Genomic DNA, 13,323 nt, shown 5'->3' on the forward strand with positions numbered 1-13,323 from the left:
ATCCAGGGGGTTAACGATTTTAAAATAATAAATGAAATTAATCATCAATTTTACCCGGATAAACAACAGCTCTGAATCCCTTATCATTAGATTCGAAATCAGATTGAAATTTGATCCATAAATGGGAATCTGCAGCAGTTACAACAGCACCATTGAATGAATTGCCAGAATATTTGCGTAAAATATAACCTTCTTCATCTTTGTTCCTTACCTAATGGTAAATATATGATCTGTATCAAATCTGCAATTTATATTTCTTATCATTCAAAACTAGCATCTTCTGTTCTTGTCTTGAGGTTTTCAGAGCTAGTTTTATGGCAAAAACTATTTATGCCTAATATTACCTAATCCTTAAGAGAAAAATACTCTTTTCTACTATAAAGAAAGGAGTTGCTTCTCACGCTGACAAAACAGAATTAACAAAAGAATTTCTCAAAATTTTGCGTTTGCGCAGCTCAGGGAGAGGGAGATTCTTTTCTTCTGATAGGAGATGTTTTAAATAATGCCCTTTAAAACAAACCACAGGTCTCTTTTATGGGACCTTTATCATTAAAAATTCACTCCATTAAGAATTAGTGAATAAGATAAAAAAATTCACTCCATTAAGAATTAGTGAATAAGATAAAAAAATTCACTCCATTAAGAATTAGTGAATAAGATAAAAAAATTCACTCCATTAAGAATTAGTGAATAAGATAAAAAAATTCACTCCATTAAGAATTAGTGAATAAGATTCACTAAAAAGAAAAGGTGTGGTGGTGAAAGAAAATCCGCCACATTAAGTGGGGTGATCCACCACACCTAGCAAATAACAACATGCAACAAGAGTGAACACTGGGCAGTTCGCATCAAGAGACTGGTACTTCTCGCAGATCCATCTGGATCTCCCGTATTGGTGGATGTTGAACATTTGCTCAACTGGCTGTTTTGTCTCACCAGCAGAATGGACAGTATTTTGAAGGTGAACCACAAAAACGTATAAACTTTCTTTGATTATGAAACAAATAACTTTTCTATCACAAAACGTACGTGGAGTGAAAACAGATGCCCGTATTGTTGAGCTATGTCACGTTATGAAAAAGAGAAATGCAATAGCAGCATGCTTACAGGAGACTTGGCGTAAAGGTCAGGAGGTGTTAGATTTCGAACAATATCGCCTCATATCGTCCGGTCTAAATGAGGCAACCTGCCGTAGAGGGTCCCAAGGAGTCGCAATCTGTTTGAATCCTGATGGTGTTGACGCTTGGAATGCAGCTGGTCTCGAAACTCACTCTGATCTCGGACCTAGAGTATTAGCTATTCGTTTATTATTGAGAGATAAGCACAACAGAGATGTTGGTGTCTTTTTGGTATCGGCATACGCCCCGGTAGGAAATGCCCCAGAACATACCTGGAACGAATTTTTGATTTACCTAACAACGTGTTTGAACAGAAAACGAAATGATGATATTTTAGTGATTGGTTGTGATTGCAACTCTAGTATGGGCGTGAATCGATCGAAGGAGTCAGGCCCGCTCGGTAATTTTGGTATATCTCACGTTAATGATTCTGGAAAACGAATGTTATCGTATCTTGCAATTCAAGAGTTGAAAGTTGTTACGACGTGTTTCAAAAGAAGAAATACGGCACATGGATGCATCCTCGTAGTAAAAATCTCCACCAAATCGATCACATTTTTGTCAACAGAGAAATGTTCGTCCGATGTATCGATGCTGGAATCACCTCGCCTCTGTTAGATAGTGATCATAATGCTACTTTTGTTACCCTCCGCTTAATGAAACGTCTTAAAAAGAAAAACGATAACCGTCAGCGACTGCTTGCTCTCGACCACTCCCATCTACTTGATCCAGATGTCAAACGTAAATTCTTTGATAAAATTAAAAACTACTTTGACACTAATGCAGCCTGCAAATACTCTGAACTATCAAAATCCATGTCTAAAGCAGCAACCGATGTTCTCCCAAGACGTGCTAAAGCTCAACCAGACTGGTTCAAATTTGACGAAAAGAACTTGAATGCTCTCATAGATGCCAGAAATGAGGCTATGAGACGTGTTTTCAATAAAAGAACTCGTTTTTCAGAAGAGAGATTACGGTTACTACGAACTAAAGTAAAGGTGGCTGTAAGGAGTGCCAAAAATAAGTGGCTCCATTACATCTCTCACGCAACTAATGTAACTGTCGGTACTAAGACTGCTTGGGACAATGTGAAACTGCTAAAAAAAGGACTGTCAAAAACCCCGGATGAAAACGCTACCGTTTTCAAAGATCATTTCCAAAAACTTTATGAAAATCAAGTCAATTTTGATGAAACTGTCTTAGATCTCCTGTCCCAAAGACCGGTCTTCGAAAACTGTGATGAAATTCCCTCGGATGAAGAAATAAGGACTGCCATTTCAAAGTTGAAAAATAAAGCTCCAGGAGAGTCTGGAGTGATGACCCAATCGTGGAAAATAATTATCGACAGCCAAGAAATTTTCCAGATATTGAAATCAATCATAACTGATTTCTGGGTAACCGAAACAGTACCTAAAGAATGGAACATTGGCAGGCTTAATGTGTTACCGAAAAAAGGAGATCTTTCCTTGCCAAAAAATTACAGAGGAATCATGCTCCTTGAAAATGCATATAAAATTATTGCAATTATTCTACATCGTAGACTTCTACCGATTGAGGAAAGTTTAGATCATGAGAGTCAATCAGGTTTCCGCCCTGGTAGAGGCTGTATGGATGCTGTGTTTACCGTTAAAACTGCCATAAAGAAAAGATGAGAACATGGACTGGAGACCTGGATTTTATTCCTAGATCTAGTTAAAGCTTTCGACCGTGTTCCGAGAATCGCTTTGTGGAAGGTACTTGAGAAATATGGAGTACCTTTGAAATTGATAAATCTCTTAATAGTTTTACACGCTGACTTCACTGTGAAATTCGTTATAGGCGATGTAGTCCGTACCATTAACAGCATCGTCGGTGTGAAACAAGGTGATATTTTGGGACCGCTATTGTTTACCTTTTACATTACCGCAATGATTGAAACCTGGAAGTTATCCTGTGGTATACCGTTTTGCATATTTCGGAGTAAGAGTGATTTTGTAATGACCGGTCGTAGAACAACCACGAAAGGAGAAGATTTCGAGCTTCCAGACTCGGAATATGCAGACGATACGGCTTTGTTATTTGAGAGTCGAGATCATATCCAACAGGGAGCTACTTCAATAATCGTCCACTTTGATCGTTTCGGAATGGAAATTCATACCGGTGCAATAAATCCCAAGTCAGACTCCAAAACGGAGATATTGTTCTGTGCAAAACCGATATTCATGTATGACAACCCTGAAACCCTTGATAATGTCGACTTATCTGATGTAATTATTGATGAAAAGCGTTATTTGCCCATTGTTGACGAGTTTTGTTACCTTGGTAGTATAGTTACCAACGATTGTACCGATGAAAAGGATGTGGATACCCGTATTGCCAAAGCAAGTGGTGCTTTTGTAATGTTGAGAAAATGTTTGTTTGCATCATCTGATATTACCAATAAGGCCAAAGGATCAATATTTCGTTCGTTAATCTTACCAATTCTTCTTTATGGTAGTGAATGTTGGTGCATGACGGAATCTTTATTGAGAAAGATTCGTAGCTTTTACCATGGTTGTATACGTAGTATGTGCCGAGTAAATCGAAAGCACACATTTCTACATAGAATCTCAACTGATGAGCTTCTTGAACGTGTTGGGCTCGAATCTATCGAAACGTATATTTATAGACAGCAATTGAGGTGGATTGGTCACGTGAGTAGGATGGACTGGGATCGTCTTCCTCGGAAAATGCTTTCCTCATGGGTAGTATCGAAACGACCCAGGGGATGTCCTAAGATGACGTATGGTCGTTCAATTCGAAAATGTATGTCTAAATGTGGTATAAATGTTGATAATTGGTTTGTTATGGCTGGAAATCGTTTGGAATGGAATGCAATGATTAGAAATTTGTCTATATAATTTTTTTTTTTTTTTTTTTTTTTTCTAGTTAGATTACCCTTTTTTTTTTCTACTTTAGTATGTTTCATTTTTCATCTTAGTTATATACTTTTTGTGGTCACTTTAGCTTTAGGAGGTGCTGTGATCCTCACCTTTTGGTGAGGCCTATCCCCTTGCATGGGAAGGCATCTGTCTGTCTGTCTATCATTATTTGTATTTTACCAAGTTGTCATTATATGTAGATTCTTAAGAACTATATTTATTTGATTCTTTGTATTATTTCCAAGAGTTAGATAGTAAAATAATTTTTAGTATAAATAAGCATAGAAATAGCAATACCTCAACAAAATCAGCTTTTTCTTCGGTTTTTAGTTCCAACATTCGAAAGGTGAGCAAGTAGGGTACTTTATCATTTCTGAAATCCCAAACACATTTGACGTCATTTGGATAGGGCTTCAATGGGTACCCAGGGGAATTGATATAAACTGGATCGTTTACTATGAGCATCTGGCCACCACAAGTTGTTTTTACTGATAATTTCAAATGCAAATAAAATTTGTTAACAATAAATTTACCTTCAGCAGTTTGGTTCAAATCCAAGTTTTTTAATTTTACACATTTTTGAAGCGGTGAACATTCCTAATTTCAAATATGCATAGGCGTAGCAAGATACCCTGCAAAATTTATGGATGAGAGCAGTTTTTACGACGCTCTAATTATTGTCTTTGTTTTATCAAAAGATAATGATTATGTCATATAAACGTCTGCACTCCCTCATAAATTTTTCAGGGTATCTTGCTACGCCTATGAATACGATCTCACATTTTTCTTATTTTTCTTATATCGAAAGTTACAAACAGCTCTACCAAAATTAAATTTTATCAAACATCATTGAATACTGCAACTTTATAGGTAAAAGACTGAAGCTGATAATTAAGAAATCTATTCTGTATGTTTATGAAAACACACAGAATAGAAAGTTGAAGTTGACTGAAGCAAATAATAAAGAAATCTTTTAAATTGAAATTGAGGATCAAAGACTATAAATTTCACCTGCTCTGTATTTAGCTTTGAATCCTTTGAAATTATCTCCTTCATCACTAACAAATTGAACCATTAGAGTATTTGAGGATGACGTGATTGGAGCTATAGTGAGATTGTTACCACTATATCGGGCAATGAAATTTGAGGCAGATGTAAGACCATCAATGACGTCAACATAATCAAATCCATCTTCAGTACTGAAATCTTCAAACGTCAATTCAATTTGATATCCTTTAGGAACTTGGATGCTCCATTGACAATTACTACTTTCATCATAGTTTTCTGGATAGTTGTTGGTGGTGAAAGTTCCAGTTTGACCCGTTAAATAGTAAACACATTGTGCTGAAAAATAGTAAACACATTGTGCTGAAATATTTAAAATGTAAAGTTATTTCTCATTGAGCCAAAAAAAACTGAAAAACTGGAACTGAAAAAACAATGCCAATAGAACAGAATTGATTGATTAAATCAATTGATTGAATCAAATTAAACCTTTTATATCAATGGACCTTTTTTTAAAGAGGCAGCCATGTTGAAAAATTATGTACTCCAGCATAAAAACAATGATACAGCCATGCATAATTACTGTATCATGCATAATTTAAAAATTATGCATGACTGTATCATTGTTTTTATGCTGGAGTACATAATTATTCAACATGGCTGCATCTTTGAAAAAAGGTCTATTTAATCAAAGCTTGATTGTTGAAGAGAACCTTTTATCTAATTCTTAAAATTGAACAAAAAATTTGCATAAAATAAAACACTATGCAACAAACAATAGAGGAAGCAGCACAAAAAAAGTATGGGTTAAATATCAAAAAGGGATCCTTTTTCATGTTAAGATGAAATCAAACAAAACTACTCAAATAGAGCAAGCTAGGATAATGGGAGCTAGTCCAGGTTATCAAGGTAGGACCCAAAAGCTTTGAGCTTCTTATTTTGATGATTTCGACAGACGATTTGAATTAAAATGTTCGAATGTTTGACGAATATTGTTCGATTTTTTAAGGCACTATTCACATTAGAAGAACTAGAAGGAAAAAAGAGCATTGCGTTGGGCGGCGGGTGTTGTGTCGCCGTGGTTTGTGTGGTGTTATTATAAGGTTACAACCCTGTATCCTTTGAGGTTTTAGCAGAGTGTCTTACCGTGAGTGGTCCTAAATCCGACAGCCCTGCCTAAATCCGACCCCCCAAATAACTGCTATGAAAAAAATTCTATGCTTACAAACGTTCCCTCTCCAAGTTGAACAATAAACTATATTGCAAGAACTCTAGAAACAAAACATCTAACAAGATGAATTTAATGTCAAGATGTCAATTAATGACATAATGTGACAAAAAAAGTGTGAGTTGTAAAAATAATTACCTCTATTATTCTGAATCTGTTGCTCGTGTTTAAAACGTTAACAATTTTGTAATAAAGAATTATGTTTTGTATAAGAAGCAATTAATGTTTTGGTTCAATTAGTTCAGTGTATCAAATCTCTCAGTTTAGTTGACACTTTGGTATCTTCATTGCGTCACAGTGAAAGGTTTATTTTAATTTTAGTTTGTATCTTTGAAATACCCCATCGGATAGACCTTTTTTCAAAGTCTGGCCATAAAAACAATGATAGAGCCATGCATAAATACTGTATCATGCATATTGTAATAATTATGTATGGTTTTATCATTGTTTTTCTGCTGGACTACATAATTATTCAACAGGGTGGCCTTTTTGAAAAAAGGTCTATTTAGGCAGGGCTGTCGGATTTAGGACCACTCACGGTATAGACCTTTTTTCAAAGAGGACGTCCTGTTGAATAATTGTGTAGTCCAGCCATAAAAACAATGATAGAGCCATGCATAATTACTGTATCATGCATATTGTAATAATTATGCATGGTTTTATCATTGTTTTTCTGCTGGACTATATAATTATTCAACAGGGTGGCCTCTTTGAAAAAAGGTCTATTTTGCTAGCAACTTGCGAATTGAGGCGGAGTCTGGATTGCTTCACAACCCTTATACAATACAGCCAGTTACTAGATGCTATTTTAGAGCCTTCGAGCTAGCCAGCCTGCTTGATAGTCTGGAGTTCCTTAAACTATTTAAACACTAAAAGAAAAACTTACTGCAATTTCTCTCATCAGAATTATCTCCACAGTCATTCACTTTGTCACAAATTGAACTCTTGGAAACACATTTGGAGTTGTCACATCTGAAGGAATCTACAAATTAAAAGATTTTAAAAAATGTAGAGCAAAAAGTTCAATCAATCTGCAATAATTCGACGAAGCTCCACATGCTTGAACTCGCTACTTAGTCTACCATCTTTGTAAAACTCGCATTTATTTTGCGCGGGAAAAAATAAAATAGACTCGAATGTGGAGCAATCGAAATTGGGTAATATAAAAAGAAGAAGATCACTCAATCAAAGAGTCCAACCTACCAGCTTGACATGCATCCATCTAAAAATAGAAAAATGAAAAAAAATTAGAAATTCAAAATATTCGGTTGCAGTGTTAGAATTACAGTGGGGGCTCAAGGGGGCGCAAGGTTTTCAGTGACGGGGTATTGCCCTTTTTTGCTGTCCGGGACACAACTTTGTTCGGTATATCATCATTTAAATTTACTTTATTAAACAAACAAACTACGGTAAGTTCCAACTCTTCCTAGACTGTTATTCATGGGATTAACTTAAAAAAATTCCAATAAAACTGTTTTCGGATACTGTTTTCAAAATTAGAGGATTTAAATGAAATGTTTTAGTTCACCCCTGTTTCTGTCGCCATTCAAAATATCGAGAAGAGGAATTACTTTACCCTGGTGGGCTTTTGTGACTGTTTGTGACTGTGAATAATAAACAGGGGATGACGAAGCTCAACTGTAGAAATGAATACCTGACAAACAAATGGCAGCTCTGTGCTACATGGGACATCATTCCAAAGGTTTTGTTTTTGACGAACGTACATTTCTACGCAATCTTCGTCTTGGTTATCATTGTCTGGTTGTCCTGGCAACCATTTGAATGCGTATTGAAGGGGTCTGGTACCATCCACCCATTCGAATTTTCCTTCTTCAGCTCGGTCGTTCAACCCTAAATGATAAAAGTATTGTTAAAAGTTTGCTTTACCTTTCTTTAACACACCCCTGTGTCACTGACCCACTGGGACCCCAGCCCCACTGGAAAGTTTAGCCAAAATTTCGTCCCGGTACTAAAAATACCCCAAAATTTCAGCCCTATTGGGAAATTGACTTTGATTACATCCCCATTCAAATTTCATTGTAAAAAATTGTACTCTAAAACCATCTCCACTGGATTTTTTAAGCTTGGAACAATATCCCCATTGGATTACGATGGAAAATTTTATCCCCGCGGTAGGAAAAAGTTTCACCGGGGCTGTGAAACAGGGGTTTAATCTTTCTATATCTTGCAACTATCAGCCTGAAATCAAGAAAACAAAGATTGTATACTTTCTAAAAGAACAGATAAATTAGTTTTGTATAAAGATGTCTTTTAGGAAGAATTCTTGTGAATAGTTATTTCAAAATATGTTATTATTTTACAGGTATCTAATCCATATATTGATATATGGATACAACATATTTTCATCATGACAAATACGAAGTCATTTGATATTTCGTGTTAGGGACAAGAATTTCCGAAGTTTGTTTTAATGTAGAGAACAGTTCAAATAGTTTATCATTGGTTTTCATGTGCGCACAGTATATAGCATCTACTTACAGTGTGCAAGTTTAAGGATTACCAGTGAGTGATATATAGATCGTATGTTCACCCCTTTCTTTTTAATTACCTTTAAGCACAACAGTTTTCCCCCGTGAACAACCTTTCATCGAAGTGCTGAAGTTTTCCCCGGCTTGAATTTAACCCAGTGAAAAGTTTTAATCTATGATATTTATTACTTTCGTTCAGTTTTTGCAAAAAGATAAATGAATAACTAGACTAAATAGGGAATATTTAGATTTTGAATACGCGTAATGTTAATTGTAATTGGTTGTTATCCTAGCTGGCACAAAACGTTTTTTCAACGTTTATCTAACATTCATAACGTCCAAATAACGTTATCTGAACGTTAAAACAACGTTTGTGCCAGCTGTTATGATTCGACATTTAAACATGAAATTAACTGAGAGGTTAAGATAGGAGTGACCTATAAGAAAATCTTCTCTTGCTATTACTGTCGTGCCAATTTATATCACTTACCTTACCTTAAAAATAGTTCTTTATCACCGTATAATCTACATTATGCCAGAATTTAATGAAGTACGTGTTAACTTAAACACTTTCATATTACAATATTCGAAAATTCAAACGAGAAGGTAGTAAATAGAAAATAGTAGTCGGTTTTTGAAAAATCGTTTTAAAAGCTATCTATTTCTTCAGAGACGGGATATTTTTGGATGGTTGTTGAAAATATACAGATATGGTTGGGAAATAAATGTCAGTCAATACCAATCAAAACCTCCCAATAAATTAATACACCTTTTCGACCGTAGTCGCGCGGTCAGGCGTGTGCCACTTAATTTACCACCCTAAACTCGATCCAATCCTTTTTCACACTTTTTTCTATCGTCTTCAGGCACGAAAAAAAGACTGGGATGTTTTTAGGGTGATAAAACGGACAAAAAAATGCACGCGCGGCAATTGACGGCTAGCTGCGGTCAAAAAGTGTATTACTGTATAAAAAGCTTTACCTATCCATGATGTTCGAGTATCTCCGCTTTTGAAGGAGATGTATCTTGCTAAGAAAGCATTTGTAGCTTCTTCATCCACGGTGACAAGGTTTGCACCTCTTTGTTTACAATTGTATTGTGCATCATTCCATTGTCGCTTTTCGTCAACGTATAAATAACATTTACCGCATCTCAAAAACCAGCCTAAATTAAAAAAACATTTTTTGGGTAAACTTTGAACTCAGAAAGATAACCAATAGCGCTCCGCGTCGCATACATCATAATTATTTTAACTCAAATTTATGAATTGTTTCTAATTCAATACTTCATTTCGAAATGGTTGCAAAGCCGTGAAAGTTGTTAGCCTAGTTAAGTAAGTCCGTATTCACAAGGCTAGGACACACGGCTTATGGCAATATAGCGTTTTCGCTGCTTTAAAGATTTTTTATATTTACGGATTTAAAGTTTGCCTTGGAATACTGTCACACTCAGTCACAACTTTCCATCAAATTTATCCTAGTGACTGAATCAAACTAGCTTAGATTTCTAGGCTAGAAAGTTGTTATTAACGCAAAGGAGGATGGGATCGTAAGTCGTACAAACGAATAATTTTGTGGAAATTTGTTTTTATATTCACCGCGGTACCCTATCATGGCAACAAAGACAGAAATTTTAGATAGTGTCCAGAGTTCATCTTACGACATTTTCGTGAAGATTATCATGTGCTATTATCGTGTGTTAGATTTATTTGGTAAATTTGAGATGTAATACTCAGACTGTTCCGACATTTCGAGTATATTAAAACAAAAGAAATACCTTGTGGACATTCGAAATTCGACGCATAGAAAGCATTGTTTTGAATCTAAGGGGAATAAAAGTAAAAATTAAAGTAAATTTCTTAAGTCAATACACAATACAGCTTTTAAAAAGAATGACAATTTCGTTATAGGATTTCAATAGCCGTCACTTTTTAATTTTGAAATTTAACTGTTCTAGGAAAACCAAAAATCCTTCTCTCCAGATTTAAAGTTTTAACTCCCGTAAGACTTAATTATGGATGCGATAAAATTCATATTAGAACAGGATATAAATTAGCAAACCAGATCGTAAAGTTACATCAGTACCCGTTTTTTATAATAACAAACTATATAAGAACATAAGGCTTCGATGGCTAAAATGTTAAGAACAAGTTAAGAATATTTAAAGGCTTCGTGGACTCAAAAACATACAATTTCTTAGGAAAATAGACAAAAATACTCACCGAATGAGGAAAATAAGAACATGTTAAGAACATTTTTAGGCTTGAAACTCAAAAAGTTAAGAATATCTGAAGGCTTCAAAATATTTGGTGTTCTTATAAAAAAACGTGTACAGTAAAGACTGAAAAACTTTCTTGTACTTACTTCATCAAGAACTTCTATAGATGTAATCAATTGAAGAATTGAGAACAAAGTCACGATTTTGAATGCCAGCATTCTTTTGTTCTTCTTATATACAATTTCTTTCGACTCTTCCCAAATTCTAAATAAGAACATTTTAAATTTTCAGTCAACATCCAAATTGTTAATACAGCGAGTTTATGTATTAGCATTTTTTTTGAGGACGGTGGAGTGACTGAAGGGATTTGGAATAACGCACAGTTTTGTCCCGCATAATCCAGTTTTATCTAATGCTAAGTTGGAGGGCATAAGGTTGGGATCACAACGCCGAAATACCGACACATTTTTCTTAAATCCTCGTCAACAACGACAACAAGAATTGCTCTAAATTCCTTATTATGTCACCATATGGAACTATTAACACCTAAATACCGTCGTTTTCTTCTTAAACACCCAAACACCGACAGATAAAAGGACTACACGTTTTTTTTTTATAAGAACAAACTATATAAGAACATAAGGCTTCGAGGCCCAAAAATCTAAGAACATTCTAAGAACATACTAAGGCTTTGGAGACTTAAAAACATGCAATTTCTTAAGAAATTACATCAAAATGCTCAAAAAATGCTGAAAATAAGAACATTTTAAGAACATTTTTCGGCATCAAATCCAAAAAACTAAGAACATCCGAAGGCTTCGAAAATTTTTGACGTTCTTATAAAAAAAAAAACGTGTAATACCGCCACACCGTTCAATCTGTATGCCCCAACCCTCCAACCAGCCTAAGGCGAAAACTTACCTCAATTGTTCCTTAGTTTCACTTTACAGTTTTATTATCTTAAAAATCTCTTTTTAAGCAAAGCAAAAGATAGAATATACTCGAATTTTCTATTACTTAGTTGAGTACTAGAGTTACAAAATGTATAAAAATTGAAACAGAAAGTCATAGAGACAATGTGTAAATACAGCTTTTGGGATAAATTTACTTTTATCTTTCTTAAAGTCCTTGAAAAGCAACGTGTTTTTTTTATTAATGAAAAGTTTGTTTTTCTAAGGTATACAATATCTTTAAAATCCGAAATGTTTTTCTCGGTAACTAGGGCTGGAGACTGGCTTCTCGGAAAAGTAATGCAAACAATGACATGGTGTTAGGGGCGGCCAAAAGAGTGGGGGGGGGCAGAAAAGAGGGGCGTAATGAAAGATCCCAATGAAAAGGAATATTGAAATTCTACAAACTGTGCTCCTAGCATCAGTCTTTAAAAAAACTGAAAATTAATCTGGAAACAAAAAATCCCTACTCGAAAAAACATGTTTTGATATTATACTGATACTTTATTTCCGGACACCCTGTACAATGTCCGAAAATGCAAACAGAACCATAAAAAATAAGTAGTATTGGGCTGTTCCATTCAATTTCCATACAGATGGGTGGACGAACCTTTTCAACCCAAAAATAAATTAGTAGAAATGTGTGAATATCCCATGAAAAATGGCAAAATTTGCAAAAGAACCCTTGGAAAAATTCTTTTTATACCTTGAAAGTGAGGGTGGATGAACTTCTACCCCCTGGAAATTCTAAAATAACTTTTTACACCCTGGAAACGGCCCATTAAACACACCCATATTGAAAGCTCACAGCGTATACATAAAATTTAAAATAAAAAGTCAAATTGATTTAGTAATAAACTTACCAATTCTCTTTTCCAAAGCTCTGGACCGGCCAGAGTGAATAGAGAGGTGTATCTAAACTTGTCTATACTGATGCACTTCTTGATTATATGCTATGAAGCATAAATTACTCATGCTACAAAATCCACAAGTAAACTGAACGTTAATAAATATGATACATGTGTGTTTACCTCATAGACAAATAACAGACTACTCATTTTTTTTGTTCGCTCCTTTTAAGATACACGTTTTTTATAAGAATATCTTAAATTTTTGATGCCATTGGATGTTCTTAACTTTTTGAGTTTTAAGCCTAAAAACGATATTAAAATGTTCTTATTTTCACAATCTTGTGAGTATGTTTGTGCCTTTTCCTAAGAAAACAGGCATCTTAGAGTCCGCAATGCCTTAAAATTTTCTTAACTTGTTCTTAATGTTTTAGCCATTCTTATATAGTTTGTTCTTATAAAAAACGTGTACACAGTTTCCCTTAAAGCTATGTTGATTCTACACCATTGCTTCTTGCTTAGTTGAAAGATTAAAATTTTTGTCAATAAATATACGATAAAGGATTGA

At 34.8% G+C, this 13,323-nt stretch overlaps 1 protein-coding gene across 1 annotated transcript; it reads right to left on the reverse strand.

Annotated features, from left to right (window-relative positions):
* Positions 1 to 37: 37 nt before the first annotated feature.
* LOC136821765 (tolloid-like protein 2) lies at positions 38 to 12,888 on the reverse strand. Its single transcript, XM_067077980.1, has 10 exons — positions 12,771 to 12,888; positions 11,104 to 11,221; positions 10,517 to 10,562; positions 9,722 to 9,904; positions 7,906 to 8,102; positions 7,455 to 7,473; positions 7,138 to 7,233; positions 5,030 to 5,362; positions 4,316 to 4,506; positions 38 to 211 (listed from the first exon to the last, which is right to left on the reverse strand). Exons 2-10 carry the CDS (start codon positions 11,173 to 11,175, stop codon positions 38 to 40), a joined length of 1,311 nt encoding a protein of 436 aa, XP_066934081.1. The 5' UTR covers positions 11,176 to 11,221; positions 12,771 to 12,888.
* Between the last annotated feature and the right edge of the window lie 435 nt (positions 12,889 to 13,323).

The sequence above is a fragment of the Clytia hemisphaerica genome, unplaced genomic scaffold, assembly GCF_902728285.1.
Source record: "Clytia hemisphaerica strain Z4C2 unplaced genomic scaffold, Clytia hemisphaerica genome assembly, whole genome shotgun sequence".
Lineage (NCBI taxonomy): Eukaryota > Metazoa > Cnidaria > Hydrozoa > Leptothecata > Clytiidae > Clytia > Clytia hemisphaerica.

Bases quoted from the DNA above. Each gene is read 5' to 3' on its own strand.
- LOC136821765 (XM_067077980.1), bottom strand. From the start codon at position 11,175: ATGCTGGCATTCAAAATCGTGACTTTGTTCTCAATTCTTCAATTGATT. The intron at 10,563-11,103 runs GTAAGTACAAGA...TATTCCCCTTAG, and splicing joins CTATAGAAGTTCTTGATGAA to ATTCAAAACAATGCTTTCTA. The intron at 5,363-7,137 runs GTAAGTTTTTCT...ACTATTTTTCAG, and splicing joins TTCTGATGAGAGAAATTGCA to CACAATGTGTTTACTATTTA.